The following is a 22766-nucleotide window of genomic DNA, read 5'->3' on the forward strand; positions in this document are numbered from 1 at the left end:
TGTTTAGGTGTCTCATGCATAGTCGTTACCTGCAGTGTGACATAGGAGCTAGAGTTGCAGATGATCCCTAGGGGAGATCATGGTCCATGCAATAAATTGGAACTAATTTTGGATACTGGATACGGGTCATTTTCTGGAAAATTGGCCAGGTTTTGTATGAGGTTATTGTGATCTATTTTCTGAAAAAATGGTGATTTTCTTGGTTTGGGCCATTATCTGGAATAATAGTAAGGACTTTTTTAAATGATATGTTTTGGGCTAAAATGAGATTTTGACGTGCGTGAAAAAATGTGGATTTATGAGACATGTGTATTTGGGATCTTTTCATACATATTGTTGAGTTTAATATATTTTATCTTGTGGCGTTTGGATTATTACTTACCTACGGTATTATTTTTGGTATCGTAAATTTTGATGCAGAGGTTTAGGAGAAGGAGGCTGAACCCGAGGAGGCGGCTGAACCCAAGGAGGCAGCTCCGCCAGATTATTGGCTTGGAAACCTTTATGTTATAAGTTAGAGCTAGATTATTGACTTGGAAACCTTTATGTTATAAGTTATCTCTACTAGTTTGTATGTCTTATAATTTGGTTTGAAACGATATTTAAGACTTGTAATATTTTATTATGTGTGATTTAAACGAGTTTGTATTTAAATAAAAATTCTGGTGGTTATAAGACTTTTATTATCCGCTTCGTGATTTTATTGTACACTTGTTATATGTACACACATTTAACACTTGGCAATGGGATGTGTGACTCGTTTTGTCATCATCCCGATGCCTCGATTTCCACGTGTCCGTACGTGAAAATTGGAGGTGTCATATAACTTTTTATAAATACATGTAAATTTACCTTAACATCTAAATATATTTAATTTTTTTTAATTAAGTTATATAAAATTCATTCTATTATCACAACTCACTGTTATTAGTTAAAAAAAAAATTGATCTCAAATCAGTACACGTCCAAACGGGGCTAGTCCGCCACTGGCAGTGCTTCCGAGGCATAGCACTTTCATGCGCGCGCCATACAACCTCACTCCCTTTTCAAACGGCTTCTAAAACTTTTATCGACTCAGAGACTGAAGAGTCGAGAGGTTGTTAACATTTCAAAAAGACTAGTCTGAATCCCAAAACCGCTGTTTATGAACCTCACTTTCACGAATGTCGACATCCAAAGCAAGAAGCACGAGGAAGGAAGGATCCGAGTCCGAGCTCCCCAAACCGGCCATGCGGAACCCAGTCAATGATGAATTCGATCTCGACTTCTCCAAGTTTGTTACCAAGAATAATACACTTTCCTTTTTCACTCCTTTCATTTTTCGCGTTTGTTTGTTTTTTTTTTTTTCGAGTTTTCTTGGGGAAATCGGAGACTGAAATTTTGGCCCAAAAAATGGTGGAATCGCAGTGATATCAAAGGCATTGTGTCGGCACTGCACCAGATCAGAGAGAAGGCTCAGAAGGACGGTCAGAAGAAGAACGAAGAGACTATCTCCAGGTAATACGCATCGGTTTGCTCATATCTACGAATTGATCTCATCGATAATCAAAATCTTTGGCAGGATTCTAATGATTCTAACAAGTTATAGAAATCGAAGATAATATTATAATGAATCCTAATGTTATCGATGATTTCGCACGTAATGTACATTACTTTGAGGAATGGTACGTTTAGCGAGACTCAGTTTCTCTGAGCCCTGATTGGCTCTATACTTGCATTTGAACATCCTGAAGGATTTTATGATCCGATGCTATTCCAATCGTATATTTCATCGATAAAAGTACATTCTATCGTTCGTTTTGTTTAAATCCTGAAGTGTGAAAGTATATATTCTTAGATGTTATAAATTGCAGATAAATTTCTCGTAGTTTTTTTAAGGTATTACTCTGCCTTTTCTTCCAAAACAAAACTGATTGGCTTAAACCGTGTGCAATCTCTTGGGCCATTTTCCACAACGTTCACTTTTATGACGATTAGTTGTGTTTTGGTGACAGTGTGGCCTCTGAGATAAAGTCAACAATTGATGAGTTGAAGTCGAAAATCGAGAAGGATAGGTAAAGTGGAATACATAAAAATGAACTTTTTAAACCAAATTTTAAGTATCCAAGTTGTCTTGATATTGTGATATATTCATCTAATTAAATGCTATTGTATCCTTCCATTGTCAGACAAAGTTTTGCCAAAGCACTTTCGAAGAGCTCAAAAGAGGTCTGTGTCAAAAGAGCTCAAAATAGATGGCCAGCAATGACAATCTCAGTACTTGTTATTCGGTTTACAAATTTTATTTAGCCAACGAATTTGCCTGAAAATTTTATAATTGAATGTATCTAGTGTGAAAGCTGCTTGAAGAATGAGACTGCAAAGTTCCAATCACTCTATGAGAAGTTTTTCAAAGAGAAAGCTACTCATCTGCAGGCCTTAAAAGGTACTCACCAAGTTATCATTTAGTAGCATCACTCATACCGTCATACAAGCTCTAATTTAGAGATTGGAAACACATTCTTTCTTTAATCTAGAGTGGCAGCTGATATGTCAAATGTGGTAGTTTTATGTCCACTGTACACAATTTCAGACATAAGATACACGATTTGATGATGTATATTAGAAACTGCAGTAAATTCAACCACCAGAAATTTTGAAGAAAATTAAAGCTCAAGTATATTTTTCTTTCTTTAATAGTATAAGTAAACTTCTTATTGGAATATGATCGGAACTTACCTTTGGTTTCCTGTCAGACCGACCTAGTCCTTCCTACAGAGCAGTAGATAGGGGCCTTATCATGTCTTTGTTTCAAATGATACTGACAAAGAAATTTCGTTCTGAACTACTAGTTTTGGTTGGAACTTGGATTAGCTGCTAATTGGCAGGTTCTGTTCGACAGATACCATTTCAAGATTTGAAGAAGAAAAGGAAAAGCTATTCACTCGATATGAACAACTAAGTGGGAAATCCTTCCTCCCATATAGTGAAACATAATATCCTGTAGAGACGATGAAACATAATATCGGCTAACTTTGTTATGGTTTGGTAACAGGGAAGAGAGAAAGGACTATGATATCAGAACAAGAAAAATCCTGTGCTGCTAAAATTGCTCAATTGGAGGAGTCCTTAAAAAAGAAGAAGCAGGTATACTAATTGAGTTTCCTGATTGTTAGAGCTGCCCTTGTTCACACTGTTTTGAGCCACACTTGTTTTTTTCGAAAACAGGATGACAAGACGTTCAGCATTCTGAGGAAGACCCTCGGCTCATTTCTGGACGATGCTTCAGATGAGGACTTCCCACCTGATGATTGAAGATTGCTTCAACAGAGTGCTGCAACCTCTTTCAACCTTGGTGAAAAATGGGCAGGTTTTGATTTCCTCTCTCTAAGAAACTTTTATAATACATCTTCCACTTTCATGCAGGAAATAAAAACACTCTTAAAACTTGCCCTTGTCTGGATGGTTGCTCTTTATAGTTCTGTACATTCCCTTGATTAATTCTCATCCCACAAACTTCGATTGTTAGTTCTGTTTAACATTTTTCTCCATGAATTTAGTATATAATGATGTCATAAGTGAAGAATTCCATGCCATAACATCACGAGTAGTCACACCGGCCATCGTCGTTGCCCACCATTCTTTTCCTTTTGGTCACGATGGAAAGGCTCTATCTCCCTTCTTCTGACAGCACAGTTGAACTGTTAACATCTGCCACGGGGTGAACCGCCGGATATTCTAGTCCCATGGTTGGGTCGGAGAGAACCAGTGTTATTTTTCTTCAAATCCAAAAAATCAAAATATAAAATAGTCGTTTCGAAGTTTTCTGCAAATGAGAAAATTCATAAAAAATTGTTATCTTCCAAAATAACGCATTCAATTAATTTAATTTTTTCCGGCCACGTCATCAACTAGACCAAGTTAAAACCAGATGCTGCGTGGCTGCCTCTCACCTCACGAAGTTCGCAAAGTCTTCGCCCTTTTCCCCTCCGTTTTCCCTCACTTACCCTCCTCCCAAACACCTCCCAATTCTTTAAATTCTAAATTCGATCAAAGATGTCATCCCAAACCGTCGAATACGTCGTCCTCTTCAAGGCTAAAGACAACGCCGACCCATCCAAGATAAACGCATGGCTCGACGCGCTCAACGGCCTGATCTCCTTAGACCAAGTCCTCCACCTCAGCGCCGGTCCAGCCCTCCGAACCCGATCCTCCTCCTCTTCCCTCGGCTTCACTCATATCCTCCACTGCCGCTACGGCTCAGAACGGGACCTAGCTGCCTACTTGGTCCACCCCAGCCACGTTAGCGTGGTCAAAGATCACGGCCAGTATCTGATCGACGACATCATGGCCGTTGATTGGTTGGCTACCGCCGCTCATGATCTCCACCCACCACCCGGGTCCGCAATCCGAGTCACCTTCTTGAAACTGAAGGAAGACCTGGGCGACGATGTAAAATCGGAGATCTTAGCGGGTATTAGAGGAATTAAAGATAGGTTCGGGCGAATTACACAGTTTACGTTTGGAGAGAACTTCTCGCCGGGTAGAGCCAAGGGATTTTCACTGGCGTGGCTCGCCGTTTTTCCGGGACGGAGTGACCTGGAGTCGATGGATTCCAACGAGAATCTGGTATATTTGAAAGAGCAGCAGAAGGTTAAGGATTTTGTGAGTGAACTCGTCGTTGACTATGTGGTTCCGTTACCATTATAGATGGATATTGTCAAGCCAATCAATATCTAATTTGTATCTTTTAGTTCATATAATAAAATGTGTATTTATGTGCAACAAAAAAGGGTTTTGGATTGGAACTGTTTGGGCAAATCTGACAGGTTAGAACTAAACCAGCAAAGGTCTCGGAGAGAAGGTTGACAAGTTCGTCTTATAATTAGTAGCACTCCCGTAAAACAAGTTTCACTAACTGAGTGATCCCATACATCAATATTTTGAAGGATGGTGACAGAAATTCCTTCTAGAAAGAATGGAACTAAACCAGACAGCAGTAGTAAGTAGTTCACCGAACAGGCTTTGGCGGAGAGGACAGTTGCCCCTGCTGTACAGACCACGGAGGTCGCCTGTTGTGCTCCTATAAAAGAAACATATTAACATTAATCAGTGTTGAGAATGACCTCCAATTAATTCCCTACATATTAAGCACAATCAATCATAAAATGTCGGCTACTCTACAGAGGTTATATGCACTGTTCTATATGCAATCAGTGTTTGCTATGGTTATAGGTCTTAGTTACTCTTTCTGTTTGAAAAGTGCTGCTGAAAATAGAATCTTTGTATTCTAGGATTTTTAAGGTATAACTTTCAGCACATGGTACTAAAAACATGACTTTCTGTATATACACTCGTATGCTTGTAACATCAATTTTTAATGTAACTGTCTTTTTCTTTATACAAAAGATGGGAAAGTTTGTCCTAGTATTGCACAACTTGAAAATAGAACCATGACAATTTTTGATCCTGCTTCATGAGAAAACTATACATTTATGAGCAACTTTTCACAGAAGGTTTAGTTTGCATATTAACGGGCATAAATCAAAATGGCGTATTAATGTGGTTGCTAGTAAATAACCAAATGTTTAGTTTAGAATACCAACCTATGGAAACTATTGATGCATAGGCATAGTAACCATAAGTGTGGGAATCTACATATTTGCATACAAGTAGTTCACATACTGTAATTTCCGTCACAAAAGTGCAAGAGGAACACTTGACTGATGATGCTCCATATGGGTACATCAGCAAAACTTCACAGCTGCCACACTTCACTTGCCCAACCTCATGCGCTGAAAAAGAAGGATCATTCAAAATCATGTCTTTGCCAAGTTGACAGTAACTACCAATACGGCAGTCTCCAAAGAAGAAATTATCGTTCACTAGATAGACAATAGGTTCTATAAAAACTAAAAGGAGAAACTAGACAAGAAGGAGACTTGACTTTGATGCATGAGCACCCATCTGATTGACCAAAGGAAAAGTTATTCAATAGAATCATTTGAAACCTATCTCAGTAGATTGGCCTTAGGTGCACTATTGGTTTTGATAAGTCGGTACACAATTATATATCCAGCAATCAATATATGTGGATCATAAAATCAAGTATTGCAAGTGTTTTCACCCAAGTTAGAGATGACCCAACACCAAGGTTTCAAATTATATTCTCTTGTTGGATGCAAAAATCTCAATGTGCAATTTAGACTTACTAGACACAACTTCAGATAGATCTTGAGACTTTGTATCTGACATATCTCCAATAAGAACTTTGGTAATACAAATAGGCATGTGGTCTGACGGGGAGGCACAGAAAGACAATCATGTGATCTATGCAATCAAAGCCTTGCCACACCAAGTGAAGTTCGTACCTGGCTATGTAAATACTAGAGAACATGTACCATGGGGGTGCTTCACCTCAGTTAGGAGGTTAATGCAACAGCCACTATGGGGTTTTTCAATAAAATTCCCAGGGGGTTGGGCATCTGGTAGGATCATTGAGGTAGCTGCAAGAAGGCAAAATACAGACCTCCCGACAGTTCATAACCAGTAAAATTGTTCCTTCATATTTTAAGAAAAAAAGAAGAATAACATTTGTTCCTTCAAACATTGAGGTTGTTCCTTCACAACCAATCATTAAGGATGGGCATCTGGTAGGATCATTGAGGTAGAAACAAAAAGCAAAATACAGACATCTCGACAACTCATAACCTGCAAACTTTGTTCCTTCATATTTGGGGAAAAAACAAAATAATATAAACTAAAGAAATCTGTTTAACATTTTTTTTTTTTTATCAAAATATTGACAGAACAGCAGGAGAAGTATAATTGCTAATGACCAGGGAATAATTAAAGGAGGAAGAGAGAGTAGAACCTTCAAGTACCAAGTTGACTGTGTCACAGCACGAGCATTTGACATGCTTGGCTCCTCGAGGATACTTCAGCAGACGACGACAAGAACCACAAACCATTTGAGCCATTTCTGCATCAGAATAACATGGTTCAGCAGTTGAGAGGCCTTAAAATTGACTACTTAAGCATTGTTTAAGAGAGAGAGTTTGGGAAACATCAATATGTAGTGATGAATTAAGTTCTAGGTCAAAGACACGCTTCCCCAGCTAAAAACATTCAGTCCATTCTAACCCCTTCCAGTCGCTAGTATCTGAAAACAGCCTGGCCCTAGTGTCATCGTCATTGTCATGTCTAGGTTAACATAATGAAGTTAACTGCATATGCAAATCTCAAAGGGGACGTTTTAAATCGTCCTACCAGTTCTTAACACAAAATACATGAAAAACAAGAAGTGTAAGGGTTTCATCATTGATCAATTCCTTTCAATGCGATTGAATGTGAATGAAGAACAAAAAATTTCCTCTAGATTTCTCCCCCCTGGCAGCAAATATTCAACAATAAAATTCAACATTGAAAAGATATAACTCTCATGATCTCTTCACAAAAAGAACTTCTCAGAAGGACATGAGTCTCCATACCTATACCGGTGGTGAATCAGAGAGGCAGGATGCCCTCGTAAGGGAAAGGGGTAGGTATCGTAGGAATACCAATACCATCCTAATACGAGACACATAAAATACCTCAAAGCAAAAGCTAGTATAAGACCTTATAACAACAGTTAAAATGATGGTTACCCCCCTAAGTAAGTCTTCATAACCATCGTAGCAAGTCGATGCCTAGGTCTCTTAACAAACACCCACGGACCACGGGTTTAACCTCGGGATAGGAATAACTATAGGAATCCATGCCAGAAAGCTCGAGCGAGAGGACTAATAGGCACAGCACATTCAAATGTTACGTTAAAATGAAAATGCCCTTAAAGCCAGAGACATTAAAGTTCGTGGGTAATAAGATGTAATTTTTCTTTCATTTGATTTTTCGAAACGGGAGCTCCTTGTAGAACCCAGATATTCATCCATACAACTCTTTTGTAACAAGTGCCAACCCAGCCATCCAAGTCTTCATATTATCCAGATATTAAGTCTTCGAGAAGCACCGAGTTTGCTGATTGTCTAGATTAACAGTTTATGAAGGCAATTGACAAAGCAGGATAAAGCGAATCACCGAGTGGGCAACTTTCAAGAGCATGAAAAACTCATTGATAGCTGCTAATGACGCCCACATATGAACGCTTGTATATATACATAAATCACAAAGAACCAAGAACAGTGATAGTCACTGAATATTATTAAGAAGAGAGAGAGAGAGTCACCGGAAAGTGGTGGTTGTGGCGGTGACTGGGAAGAAGGGAGAGGGATGGACTGCCAACCTGGTGGTGGCCCCTCGTCTTCTTCTGCCTCCACTTCTTTGCTCTCCATCCTCACTCTCTCTCTCTCTCTCACTCTCTCTCGTCTCAACCTATACCTGCAGTGTGGCATCGTTCTCATTCTAGTTACTACCTAACCCAGAGACTGACCTTCGGATCCTTCGAACGACGCCGTTCTCTCTTGCTAAAAAATAAAAAAAGAAAACAAAAATTTAAATACATCAATAAAGATTGTCCTTCTTGCTGAAAGCTCGTTTGTATCAAAAGATTCATTTCATTTTATTTTATTATTATAATTTTTTAAAATTATCAAATAAAATATAATAAATATTTTAATTTTTTTAAATTTAAAAATAATAATATTATTAAAAAATAATATTTCAATAATATTTTATTTAATTTTTAACTTTTATCTAAAATCATTCATTTTATTTCTAAATCCAAATTAACTAAAGCCACCAATAAAAGTCTGGCGAAAAATCAAATTATGTCCAAATTTGGTAGTGACAAATACTAATACAGAATTTTTTTTGAAAAAAAATGTGACTTTGATCACTAGAGGTAAATGAGTTAGTTATTTGCCAAATTTTAGTCAAAAATACCTATTCTCTAATTTACTTAAATCTTTTAAAATTTCTTACATCCCACTCGTTATTTTTTTTCTATTCTATTAAAATAATTTTTATTTATTATTATCTTAACTCATTTCTTTTCAATTTTTTTAAAACAAGAGTTATTTGTTTTCTTCATTATTTATCTCAAACGATTATTTTAAAAAAATATCAAAGTATTTATTTCTCACAAAAGAAACTGTACATTTTTTACATCTATAATTTTCTGTTAATGATAAACTCGTTTTTAAATGACGATAAAAATTATAACGACTATAAAAATATAAATAACAATAAAAAAAACAAGTAAGTTATAAAATAGTTTAAGAAAAGACAAATAAACTATTATCACATAAGGGGAAAAAATATTTAAAAGAAGCAAAGAAGAAAATAAAGGATAAAAAATTAATAAAGTAAGTTTAGGGAAAGTTACAGTAAATCCTAAATTTTAGGAGCTACTGTAGCAAAGTTAAATCTATCCCTCAAGATGCACAGCCGGATGGAGGGAGATTTTAACATTTTTTTTTTTTGCCAAATTTAGGCTAAAGAGCCTTTTGGGCCTAAATTAAAGAGTTTCGGGACTCATCATTCTCATATATCATATATCATACTCATTTTTTCTTTTTTCTTTTTTCTATTATTTCTAACCTAATTAGTTCTTCTATTTTTCATCCCTAGACCACATATTTAGGAAGAGAAAAAATGAAAAAAATTATGTTCGGTGCGGCGATAATGAATAAATTTTTTCTAGATTAAAAGCCTTTGTTTAGTTTGCATCGTCCTTCAACCGATTATCCAACGTAACAATCACTTGCAAAATACGACATCAGCTCTAGTCTTAGCTACTAACCATTTGGGCCTCAATGAAGTCGAATTGTAATACCTGAAGGCTGAAAGCACTCAGTATGGATCTAAACTGGAAGATCTTGAAATTCAGGGTTTTGTAAAATTATACCCCAACTAGGGCCGACTCTTTTGCGGATCAAACATACAGCGTCGTCTTTTCTAGTCCAAGGTTCACCCAGAAGAACGATTTATAATAAATAAATAAATAAAAACAAGCTAAAGAAAAGTGGTTTGCAACCATTATATGAAGTTAATTAATTTGGGATAACTTGAACAAAATATACATTTCTACAGGAGATTCTTGTTTATAGTAGGCCATCTTGAAGGATGCAAGCAGAAATAGATGGGCGGGCCGAAGCAATAAACTAGGTTTCTTCACTAAAAATAAACAAGTATACTTAAAGGTACTGCTACTTTGCACAAGTCAAATCGTAATATAGCAGAAACAGTAGTTTTAGTTTATAAACGGCATTACCTCCAAGCAGTTCCATATTATATTACCATAGATTACAAACTCCTCTCTTCCTCTCTCGCAGAATCCCCCCCACACATAATGAAGGCAAAGGACGGGTAAAGAAAAACGAAAATCTTCCCAACAACGTAGTAATGCAGCCGACCCACCAAACCACAGCCCAGGAACCGATGCAAACGCATGATCAATTACTCCATTTATTTTCATATGCGTAGGGTGGATCCAAGATCTTATGCTCTTCTGTCCAAACTATATGCCTTTGTCAGGACGGGAAACTACAGGTGAAAAGCAGGCAGCGCTTAGAGGCTCTTCCATCGATGACAACGTAGAACTCTGATTTAATGAAACCTTTGGTCTTTTCTTTCCATTCACCGATACTCTCTATAAGCCCCGTAACATCCTTTTCTCCATACCAAGAAATATACCATAAATTAGCTACAAAACTGCTCAAGAAAATTTGTTTGTGTAATTGGGGGGTGGTTATCTCTCAGGCTCCTTTCTTCTTTTGGTCTTTGGAGGGTTTGACTTCTTTTGTGAGCATTCTTGGTGCTATAGCCATAGACATAAGTTCTTGGAAGAGTAGCTTACAGGCATAAGGAATGTGAACCTGCATATGCAAGCATTAAAACCCAGACAAAATGTAAAAGCAAAAATAAATCTCTCAACACAATAAGATCAGAGATGATGGTCTTGCGTTTTTCTCATGTCTGTGTGTTGGGGAAGAGTTTGGATTCAACACCCCCACCCATCCAAAAATAGTAATAGAAGGGTACGTGAAGATACTCACCTGAACAATGTCTGTTTTATTCTTGCAGCCTCTGCACTCAAAAGAATTCTTCTTCAAGTTTGCAATGGCTATCAAACCACAATGTTCACAAACATGGATTCGGTATGCATCACTCTGATCAAACAACCTCTCTTTGAGAAAGTGAGCAGCACCATGGGCAATCATGCAATCTCGTTCCATTTCTCCAAATCGAAGACCACCATCACGGGACCGTCCCTCAGCTGGCTGCCTTGTCAAGATCTGAACAGGGCCACGCCCACGTGAATGGATCTTGTCATCGACCATGTGTTTCAATCTTTGGTAGTAAGTGGGGCCAAGGAATATCAAAGCACTGAGACGTCGACCTGTGTGACCGTTGTACATAGTCTCAAAGCCACGCATTTGATAGCCACATTTGTGAAGAGCTTTGCTGATATTGTCCACCTACAGTGAAATCAAGAACAGGAGACAGGAAAATTTTGAAATTTTGAACAATTCATAGTACTGTAATGCCAAAGGAAGTACTTTATCACCCAATTACTTTTAAAAATAAATAATAAATAAACTTAAATAACACAATATCACTTTCAAAGCTTAAGAAGGGATAACGATTGATGAAAAAAGTTGTGTGAAAGTAGCATATGCTTCTATGACACATCTTTTGGAATCTACAGTTCTGAAGGAGAATGTAACTTACAGTAACATCTGTGAAAGGAGTAGCATCTCCTTCCTTTCCCATGTGAGCTGCAACCTTTCCCATGATACACTCAATCAGCTGGCCAATTGTCATACGTGAAGGAATAGCATGTGGATTAACAATGATATCAGGGGTGATCCCTTCCATGGTCCACGGCATGTCTTCTTGAGTATATGTCATGCCTACTGTTCCCTTTTGCCCATGCCGACTACTAAATTTATCCCCAATTTGAGGAATTCGAACGGATCTCACCCTTACTTTCACAAACCTCAGCCCATCAGCATTTGTTGTCAGTAGAACCTACCAAAGGATGAGTAAGTTCATGTTTAAATTACAAAGGCACCCCGTTAGAAATACAAATTTATTAATTCAATTAAATCTCCTGATCCATCAACTCAAAAGACGTACAACAGATGATCAATTCCAAAAGACAATACAACTATTTACTTGATCCACAATTCCAGTTTCACTGTGACGAAGACTGATGCTATGATCACGCCGTGAATATCGTGCAGCTAGTCCCTGAGCCTCCTCCTGGGCAATGGGAGTGGTCTTTCCAATGATTACATCCTCACCTGAAACTCTTGTACCCTAATTTCAGAAAAAATAGTTATTTTCCGGGAGCAAATGTAAGTTTTAGGACTATTGTGGCACAACATGCTAAGAACACAAGTTGACATATACTTACAGGAGGTGCAAGACCATCATCATCCAACTTATCATAAGAGCCATGCCTCATACCCTGCAAAACAATAACTGAGTTGAACGCCAAAAATTAACTCAAGCAGCAATGACTCGTGAGTATTATGCAAAACCAAGTTGTCACCATGGTATTGGCCCTGTCTGGCCGTCCAAAATCCTCTTTGACAAGAGTTCCCATCTTCTTCTCCTCATCCCTATGAAAGAAAGAGAAATAACAATTACCTCCTAAAGGAAGATAATGAAGTATAGAAATTAAAAGGACAACTTATTCAAAGAAGTGTTAGTATGCTTACCGATATGATCGGAAAAATAGTGACCGAAAGAATCCACGGTCTATAGAGGACTGGTTCATTATGACAGAATCTTCCTGGTTATAACCAGAATAGCAGGCAATGGCAACAATGGCATTCTAAACCAAAATAATGGGCAGAAATCATCATAAGAAACTTTTAACCAAAAAAAGAGAGTGAAAAAAGAAACAAGCTATAACGAATTAGATGTTTACAATGCCGGCAGGAAGCTGCCTAAAGTGGAGATGTTCCATGGCACGTGTTGTTACAAGTGGCTTTTGAGGATAATATAGAACATAAGCCAACGTATCCTGTGTGAAGTAAAGAGAAATAAGAACCTATGGTGATCTGATGCATACTATGCAACAAAAACTCAAGTAATAATCATAAGATGGGAATGGAAGTATACCATTCGAAATTGGTAGTTGGTCACATAAATACCCATAGCTTGCTTACCCATAGCTGATTGATAAGTATTACGAGGGGACTATACACCAGTAACAAATTAGTTAGATGGAATGAAAACATGGGTATTTCTTAATCATATGATGCCCACACATGCACAACAAATGCACCTGATTATGGTCTGGAAATGGAATAATTGAAGCACAGACACCCAAAATCAATGATGGGTGGATTTCACAGTGGGTATAAGTTTCAGAATAAGCCTCCTCTGGATTGAGCCTAGCTTGTACAAGATCCTGTCACCAGTTTTTTGCAGTTAGATAGTCTTCATAGCTCTTTATGAGATGATTGATTTTAAAAAAAAAAAAAAAAAAAAAAAAAAGCATAATGTGTTGTAACATAATTGTATAGCTCACATTTATGGTCATGGAAATCATTGTGGTCTCTTCTTCTTCTGTATCAATATATTCAATAAATCCCTTTGAAACAAGATCAACCCAACCAGCCTCCTCGGGGGTTTCCTGTCAATTGGAGTTATTACATTGATGTTATGGCCAAATAAATTAGTTGCAAGAAAGGTATTAAAAAAAATCAACAGCTCACCCTCTGCTGCAGTGCATGGATATCCTTCTTCTTTATGAGAAGCCTTTGCTTCTCCACAATGAATAGTGGACGACTGCAACGGCCATAGTCAGTATATATCCGCAGTTCATTCAATCGGATATCTCTAACCACCCCAACCTCAGTATTAACATCAACCTACAGATGTAAAGATTATTCAGCATTCAATACATGTAATAACATTCAGAGCATATATGTCCATAGCCAATTGATTAAACCTGGAAATCTAAAAAGAAGACACAAAAGTATTGATCAATCCAAAGACCTTGCTGTATGGATCTATTTAACACTAGCACGAGGACATTTCTTCAAGCAAACATAAATGTGACCTAAGGATCTGATTTTGAAATAAAAAAACAAGAGGCAGGGTTTCTAGGTGGGGGTGGGGTGGGGGAGGGGACCTTCCCTTGAGATGTTAGCAGAAGTGATTTGCAATTATTCTAAAACGTTGCATATGACAAGAACACAAGATTCACTTGTAACATTATGCCCCCCCCCCCCCCCCCCCAAAAAAAAAGAATGCAAATCAACATGAATAGATAAGTAATAATAAAGAAAACTTATTTACAGGTGAAAAACGGGGCAAGTACCGAGCACTTCCACTCAATCACAAGTATATACACAAGAATTTTCATTTTATCAGTAAACAAGTTCTATTGATAGAAATAGGCACAGCCCAAGCACAAGGGACATATACAAGGGCAACACCTAGTCATGATTGTATGTATATACACAAGAAATTACACAAACATCTACTGACCCTTCGCCTCAGCCGTCTCAATGTTTTCACCAACATATCGGGATCTCGATGAATACCGACCCAGCAACCATTAACAAAAATTTTTGTAGCTTGTGGAATAACCGCAGGAGAAATTTCCTGAAATTAAAATAAAACTTCAAACTAGGAAAATAACAAACAAACAGAAAATTGACTGCTCAAACAGGATCAAAAGCACGAACCTCAAAATTCTCAGTACCCCATTCTTCCAAAAATTCCAGAATTGGATATGCTGCCGATCCAACGGTTATGTACACCATCAATGCAAGATTCTTTACCAGCCCACATGCCTGATGTTACAGCAAAATAAACTCACAAGTGCCCAAGGAAGCAATGGAGATAATTTTCTAGTGTAAAATACACAAACAGAAGTCCACAAAAAGAAAAAGGAAAAGAAAGCTCACCTGTCCTTCAGGCGTTTCAGCTGGACACATCATTCCCCACTGTGAATTGTGCAATTGGCGTGGTTTCGCCAATTTTCCTGGTGGAGTATACCTCAATTGAAGTAAAAATAAATAAAAAAATAACAAATATGGAAATGAGCAACACAATGATTCCAGAATGTTCTATATGGTGGAAGATATTGTCACTATGTTTTACTGATGATACAACTCTATGCAAGCTCACAAATTCAGAAGACAGAACTAACCTACTCATGAATCACAAATTATTTTACCTTCACGTCCAATGGGAGAATTTAATCTTCTCAGATGTGACAAGGTAGAGGCATAAGTTAAGCGATTCAACACCTGTAAAAGGGAAAAAAATGAAAGCCATAGAGTCAGCTTCTATACAAATTGTGAATCTTTAAACTGAAAATGAAAGTAACATAAATTAAGAGAGCAAAGCCTGAACACGCAACGAGTAAGATAATAACTAAGGCTTAAACCTGTGAAACTCCAGCCCTTGTACCAGCTGCATTTGCTTGCCCCCAGTTTCCAGTGGCAAGCGAGTATTTGAGACCACTGGTAATTGTTTTTGCTTTAATGGCAAATTGGAGGTTAACATCCTTTCCATTATCTACACACTGTACCATGCACAAAATACATAGGTACAAACCCCAAAAAAAGTAGAAACTAAACTAAATAATGTCAAGGTTTATGCAAGGCACCTTCTGCACATAACCTCTCACATCCCTAGTTAACTTTCTGAATAGCTGCAATCACATAAACAATTAAGTATCAAAAAACTAAAAACAATGGTATGAACAGCAATCAATATCCAACTAATTTTGAAACACCAAATTTAAAGTAACCTCAAAATTCTCACATGGAACTAACCATTCTAAACAGGCCTCCAAGTAAGGGACCAGCAAGGTCCAGCCTCTTGTTTCCATAATGATCCCTATCATCTTCAGCCCTCCGGCCTAGTGCACAGAGCAGAAGCCGGTGAATGATATATCTGGCAGAAGCATCAACAAGTTTAGCATACATATCACCACCATGATGCAAATGCATATCTAACAAAGACCAAAACTTACCCGAAATAGTAAGCCTTCTTTGTCTCGCAAAATTCTCCAACACCTACATGAGGAAGCATTTCCTTTTGAAGAATTTCTTTGGCATACCTGTAAGGAGGATGCATAGAAATTCTTACTCAAAACTTTACACACAACATCCCAATGACCAACTAAAATTACCAAAGTACTACATACTTGATCCTCTTTTCCCTAGTTACACCAACAGTTGCTCCTCGTTTTCCAATGTAGTCTAGTGCAACCTGCAGCAAAAGTGGGAGAAACATGGAAAGTTTAATAAAGCCCAGAAGCAGACTTGAACTACTAAAACATAACAGAACATATACATTGTAGGAAATTGAGTAACATGCAGTCACTAACAACTCAAACCAGACACCTCCCACCCCCACACCCCAAAAGTAGAGAGGAGGGTGGTGTTTTTTTTGTGGGGGGGGGGGGTGTGTTGTGGGAGCAGGAAAAAATAACCATGTAACAACCATTAGATCAAAACTATCAGGAAATGAGACATCTCAAAAATTACTCAAAACTGCACTTCAGTGCAAGATTAAAAATATAAATGGCTTAAATTTGGACGAGCTGAACTGTTTGATTATTGCACAGCTACAAGAAGCTGAAGCAGACCTGCATCACCACAAAGCATGGACCCTTTTCTCCCTCACACTAATTTGTAGCATAAACCATGTAACAATGTCTCACACTGCTTAAAAAGCTGGTTACAATATAACAAGACCTCAAATAAAGAACTTAGACTATGGGTGGGGGGGAGAGAGCACCTGTTGATTTTGAATCACAAAGGCTTCTTCCAGGGAGGGACGAAGTAACTCCATCATTTGAGTATCAGCGAAAGCATAACATATATGCTCTAGTATGTCTTTGTCAGCAACAAACCCCAGTGCTCGAAATACAATAATTATTGGAATCTCCGTTCGAATATAAGGCAGAGTGGCACGAATGTACTGCCCTGAAGAGCCCTGCAGTAGCATTGAGTGGATTAGACAAAAATGTGAATACCATAAATTACCTCAATAGCTAATAACTAGACAGTCAAACTTTTGAAAAAAATAAAGCCCAAACACCATAGAAATCCCATTACCCCTTTGGCACTAGCCCGAGAAAGCATCCGCACAAACATGGTACTGGGAGGTCTGTTCTGAGATTCTGCCATAGACCGAACTTCTGCCACATAGGCATACTTGTTAGGCTGTCTCTTCTTGAACACATAGACATGATTAGTGCTCATCTTCTCTTGGGCAATCAGAACCTTTTCGCTCCCATTTATTATAAAATATCCACCTTGATCATATGGACACTCCCCAAGCTCTGTTAAATCCTTTTCTGAATTCTCATACACTGTGCAATAACTCGAGCGGAGCATTATAGGAACCTATTAAAATATTTTTTTAGATGAGTAGGAAACCTATTAATATACAATGATAAACAACTAAAAGCAGTAAATTTGTAGAGTCGATTTCAACTTTCCGAAATAAAAATCTCAAACTACAAACCTTCCCTATGAAAACTTTGGTGAAATCATGAGTCTCTGTCACTTCTTCACCATCATGCCCTTTCTTTATAACTCTTTTTTTGACATCCACATACAAGGGGGCGGAGTATGTTAGATTTCTCAACCTTGCAGCCTTTGGAAACAAGGTTGCTGTTTCTCCATCAGACTCGGTCATCATGGGCTTACTCAAGTATATCTGACCAAAGCTGATCTTATAGATGGTCTGCATGAGGATAGAAGGGGAGTAGTATTACAACCCAGTAAAGAACCATGAAAATTAATTTGGTACTACTCAAAATTCATTTTATTGGTTGGAAATAATGGGAAGTAAAAGAAATCAAAATCAGACTCTCAAATTTCATTAGTCGGACAAACAGGGCAAAAAACCTCCACTCAACCAGCCTATGCCTTTTTTCATTTATCCATTCCTAGGAATAAGATCAGTGAAAAACCAGTGGAGAACCGTTAAATCTATTCCAATAACTCATTAATTTATTGCTGCGTGACTAATAACCCCCACCTAAAAAATTAAAGCACGTGCATGATCCCAATGCCTAGACAATATATGTTGTCACAATAGATTATGCCTTTGGTTGGAATTTTAAGACCACATCTGGTTCTCGAATTAATCATGCTTATGTTTATCTCTGAATGTTTTCTTCATTTCTATGCAGTAAAAGATTTCCTGCTATAAATGATTGGAGGTTTCTGAAACTAACTAAAATATAAGAAAACGACAGTTTCACAAAAAATGACAAGTCCCTCGATCTCAAGATTAGAGACTCCATTTGTAAAAATATTATGTGAAAATATTTACAATCTTTGTATTTCACATTCCACCATTCGTTAAATTTAATTCCACCAGGAAACGACTAAAGCAAACCAATCCAAGCCCAGGGCATTATAACAGATTTAAACCATCAATTAAGCATTTCAAGTTTCAAGGCAATCCATTATTTAAGAAGTGGGGGGGGGGGGAACCCTCTTGCTATTGTCTGAAAGCTAGAGTAAATGGAGCTTGATATTTGGAACAGCCGAATCAGCTAAAATTGAATTTTCACCAGGATGAGATTTAAGCTCTCCGATTACTAACCAGAAACCCTAAACACTCCCGTTCTCCGCGGAAATTAAAAATTGAATCTCACACGGAACCCTAAGACGCTTAAAACTCCGTTTGTTTCTAGAGATAAAAGCTATCTCATTGAGAAAAACAAGAATTGCGTCGATAAATCGGACCTCGGCGAAGTCCAACTGATGGCCGGGGTTGTGCTGCGACTCTGGGCGAATCTCGATTTCGGCGGACTCGTCCACGATCTCCTGCATTGTGTTCTGGATGAACTCGTCGAAGGAGTCTAGCTGCTGGCGGACTAGGCCCTTCTCCTCGAAGTATGCGGAGATGACGGCCCAGGCGTCCTCCTGGGTGATCTCCTCCTCTTCATCGTCATCGTAGCTCAACTGCTGGTCGTACTCCTGGTCCTCCTCCATGTCTCTGCGTTTCGAATTCAAAACCCAATGTGTTGTTGTTGCTTGAGGATGTGATGGTGGTGGTGGTGGGAATGGAAGTGAAACCCTAGCAGAGCGTCGGAGTTCAAGTTGAGTTCCGACTATAACTGAAGGTAAGCCGGGGTCGTGTTTGGCTTTATATTTTATAGGGCCCGTGCCTTTGGCGGTGTTCGTGGAAAGTACTTTCCATCCCTTCGGCTAAGGCAGTTATGCTGGCGTGGCGTGCGACTGCCAGGCTGATTTGATCTTTGGACAAGTGTCGCAACTTGCAAGCTATATATTCACCCGAAGATGTCAGCTAAAAATAAAATTAATCGGTTCGATTTTTTCCTTAGATCAAAAATTTTGATCCATCTATTTTCCGGACCAATTATTCATATAGATTGGATCCGATAGTTAACTATCGGTTTGGTTGATTCAATCGTTCTAATTCAACTCGGATCAATGTAAAATGAAAAACTCTAATTATAAGTTATTTTACTCACTAATATGCATATTCATTCAATGTGATTTGTTAGAAAATTAAATTTTAATAAAAATAATGTCAATTTAAATTTTAAATAAGAAAACAACAATATTAATATGCAGATCGATATACGAATTCACTTATACGTAATAAAACCTATGTAACATTGATCAAATATATAAAAAGTTAAAAATCATTTCCAATATATATTTTTAGTTCATTTACATACAAAAAAAAAACACACACACAATGTTTACATTTTTTAATATAAATTATTTACCTTATAAAAAATTTTATTCTATTTTCTTTTCTTAACAAATTAATTAAATGATGAAAATTATATGAAATAATAAAATGAAAGTGAAGTGACCTCTAATATAGAATATCTAATCAAGTCATTAATAAAATCATTAATTATAATTATATTGATGGTGTTACTAATTTGTTACTCAATAGTCAACACTTAATAATATATGTATGAATTATGATAGTTAATACGTAATGACCTATATTAAATATTAATATTTCATATACGATTAATCAATAATTGTATATTGGATATTTCATCAATGTAACTTAGGTATCTTACAAAAAATATACTTAATTATTTTATTTAAGTGTAGAATCTAGAGTATGTACTACTGCAAATAAATATATAATGTTATGATTTATCATGTATTCATAATCTCATATAATATATTAGTTAATATTTAATAGTATATTTAATGTTTTATATGGTCAAAGATTATAGGTTAAAGAAAAATTATATAGTTAAGTTATACAACTATATATAAAATACTATATAAAAATAATTTAAATATATATATTTTGGTTAGTCCGGTCCGATTAAAAAAACCCACAACACGAGACCGGACCAAAAATCAAAATTCTAGAAACTAGTGGACCAAAACTGACCACTAGTTTTATTAGTCCAGTTTGATCTGGATCACACCATTTGATCTGGTCGAGTTTTCCGATCTGGATTGTTTTCTTTCATCCTAATAATAATAATATTAATAATAAGAAAGTAGTAAACATCCAACATTAGCTTCATAATATTTATAATGGTTAGATAAGTTTTTTAGTTAATATTTTTCATTTTAAAACTTGAAATTCAGAAACAAACCTCCAAAAATTTATGATCCAAAAAGAAAATTGTTAAGGGCCCTCGAAATTCCATTTTTGACGTGAATGGTGAAAAAACATTGGCTATGGTCCATGCAATTTGCAACTATAGTGAAATCCTGATTCTCATGTTTATAACATAGTTCTATTAGAATGGATGATATTCTAGGTAGCAACTCCTGAGCAGGTAGCCCTTGGCCTACCCTTGCCTTTGCATGGGGGTAAGTTGGGCCTCCCGCCGCCCTTGGGCGGGTGCCCCATTCGGATGTTGGTGGAGCAAATTAGCACTCAGATCCATCCGCCCACCACCCATGGTAAAAGAGATCAGAGCTTCTAGAAAGAGAGAGAGATATTTGAGATTGGGGGCAATGGCAACCAGAGGAGACTTTAAATTATACATATATATATATATAGAGAGAGAGAGAGAGAGAGAGAGAGAGAGAGAGAAATGCAAGGTGGTGAGGAGGAAGGGTTTTAAAATAAAATGTGTTGGTTTTTTTTTTAATAAATAGTTTTTTTTTTTTTTTCTGCGCAAAGAGGTTATTTTCTTCCATTATTTTTGGCTTTTAACATTGACGTTGGCTGCTTTTATTGGCCTGCGGTTATAAAAAGCATCATCTTTTTCTATTCATTTTATTTAGCTTTTTATTCACTTGCTTAAACGTTTTTGCCTTTATTCTCTTGAATTGTCAGTGGCCGGATCTATTGGTTTTAACGTTTATCTTTCTTTAAAAAGTAAATGAAAGTTTAACGTTGGCCTTAATTCCTCGTATCTGGAAAACTAAATCGATTTCTATCGCCTCTTGTACGTTTCTTTCACTTACTAATATTTGTTTGCAGTTTTATTGAGGTTTTAATTACTCGGCCTTTAGTTTTTGTATTTGGAAAAGATCGCCTAGAGGGATTTATATGTGTGGCTGTTTTTAAGAATCTTGCGGACTTATCATTTTTGTATACAACATAGAAGAGTTTAATTGAGAAATAAGAAAAGAAGTGTGTATATATTTTTTTGAGAGATTTTCTAAACAATAGAGAGGTGTTTTTTGAGTGGAACTTTGAGTTCAACTACTTGTGTAGAATTGGTTCGGATTATACGACGATCAGTTGGACTGTTGTATCTTGGAAGAGTCAAGTCAATAAGAGTTCTGCTGCACTGATAAATTTGAAACTTTGTACACCACAGAGAACTTGAATCTCTTTAAAGAAAGCGAGATTTCCGTGTTTCAGTCCAAACTGGCTTTGTTTCAATTTTAACTTTATTATAATTTTTATTACATTATTGTGTAATTTCACCAACAAAATAGAATATCGAAACGAAGTTTTATTATCAAAAAATTATTTTTAATATGTATATAAGCATGCGTAGGAGTGAAAACCCGAGCAGGCTTGGCCAAGCTCGAGCCTGATCCCCTAACACCCAAATGCATGAGAGCGTCTTTCACATGCTTGCCTTATGCGGACCGGTGCCCCCGCCCACCCTTGGGAAGGGTTGAACGGGCGGATGTGGAGACCCGCTACCCACCATTAACATTAGGGATTTTAATCATCAATATTTCTTGAAACGCATCAATGGTTTCGATAATTTTATTTCTAAGTACTGTGGCACCGAAATTTTTTCTCGTCATTTCCATGCCAATATCTCTCACATGACGTCAATAACTTGGAGGAAGGAAGCATGCTAAAGGCGATGCATGATTGCCGTGTATTGGTAATTTAGGATAGAAATGAGTCGGATTGGATTCATCTCACGAGAAATTCTCTATTGATGGCATGGATGATGATGGTTGAAAGTGGACGACGAACGATATATCTAACCTTTGAACTAAGAGGGAGAGAGGAAGACAAATAAGAAAACGATGGCTAAAAGAGAGAGAAAAGGAAATGATAAGAACGGAGTTAAGATGAGTAAAGAAAACAAGAGAAATAAAACAAAGAGAGGAATATCCTCCCTTTCTCTTCGGTAAGAAGTCTAGTGGCATAGAGTAAAGTTTTATAAGGAAAATGATTTGTAAAATATTAATGCTTTACGGTTATATTTAGTATTAATAAAAAAGAAAGAAAATGTAAAAGTCTAGCTTGGATAGAGAAATCATCTAAACTCATTTTATTTTATCTAATTATTATAATTTTTTTAAATTTTTAAACAAAATATAATAAATAATTTAATTTTTTTAATTTTAAAATAAAATAATATTTTATTTCACTTTTATTTTATCTCATCTCACATCTTCATCCAAACCAAATCT

The 22766-nt window shown here is 36.9% G+C and overlaps 4 protein-coding genes across 5 annotated transcripts; 2 read left to right on the forward strand and 2 right to left on the reverse strand.

Annotated features, from left to right (window-relative positions):
* Nucleotides 1-976: 976 nt before the first annotated feature.
* LOC122277455 (DNA ligase 1) lies at nt 977-3507 on the forward strand. Of its 2 annotated transcripts, XM_043087434.1 has the most exons (8): nt 977-1273; nt 1408-1497; nt 1995-2054; nt 2169-2208; nt 2332-2425; nt 2882-2941; nt 3035-3126; nt 3208-3507. In XM_043087434.1, the coding sequence occupies exons 1-8, from the start codon at nt 1164-1166 to the stop codon at nt 3292-3294; spliced, it is 633 nt and encodes a 210-aa protein (XP_042943368.1). In that variant the 5' UTR covers nt 977-1163; the 3' UTR covers nt 3295-3507. The 2 variants fall into 2 exon arrangements, with proteins under 2 accessions (XP_042943368.1, XP_042943369.1); XM_043087435.1 differs by lacking the exon at nt 2882-2941.
* Nucleotides 3508-4035: 528 nt separating this feature from the next.
* On the forward strand, nt 4036-4689 carry LOC122276000 (stress-response A/B barrel domain-containing protein UP3-like). The gene has a single exon (XM_043085407.1). It carries the CDS (start codon nt 4036-4038, stop codon nt 4687-4689), a length of 654 nt encoding a protein of 217 aa, XP_042941341.1.
* Nucleotides 4690-4832: 143 nt separating this feature from the next.
* LOC122277456 (protein LOL2) lies at nt 4833-8371 on the reverse strand. The gene is made up of 4 exons (XM_043087436.1): nt 8204-8371; nt 6854-6961; nt 5665-5774; nt 4833-5062 (listed from the first exon to the last, which is right to left on the reverse strand). The coding sequence occupies exons 1-4, from the start codon at nt 8367-8369 to the stop codon at nt 4991-4993; spliced, it is 456 nt and encodes a 151-aa protein (XP_042943370.1). The 5' UTR covers nt 8370-8371; the 3' UTR covers nt 4833-4990.
* Nucleotides 8372-10128: 1757 nt separating this feature from the next.
* On the reverse strand, nt 10129-19106 carry LOC122275849 (DNA-directed RNA polymerase II subunit RPB2). Its single transcript, XM_043085137.1, has 25 exons — nt 18663-19106; nt 17428-17649; nt 17016-17306; nt 16696-16893; nt 16100-16164; nt 15926-16012; nt 15726-15846; nt 15557-15601; nt 15335-15472; nt 15122-15194; nt 14850-14926; nt 14628-14735; nt 14428-14544; nt 13650-13805; nt 13463-13567; nt 13217-13342; nt 13051-13128; nt 12857-12952; nt 12645-12760; nt 12476-12545; nt 12338-12391; nt 12097-12240; nt 11650-11949; nt 10974-11396; nt 10129-10793 (listed from the first exon to the last, which is right to left on the reverse strand). The coding sequence occupies exons 1-25, from the start codon at nt 18909-18911 to the stop codon at nt 10674-10676; spliced, it is 3579 nt and encodes a 1192-aa protein (XP_042941071.1). The 5' UTR covers nt 18912-19106; the 3' UTR covers nt 10129-10673.
* Nucleotides 19107-22766: the final 3660 nt, after the last annotated feature.

Source organism: Carya illinoinensis, chromosome 9 (assembly GCF_018687715.1).
Source record: "Carya illinoinensis cultivar Pawnee chromosome 9, C.illinoinensisPawnee_v1, whole genome shotgun sequence".
Taxonomy (NCBI): Eukaryota; Viridiplantae; Streptophyta; class Magnoliopsida; order Fagales; family Juglandaceae; genus Carya; species Carya illinoinensis.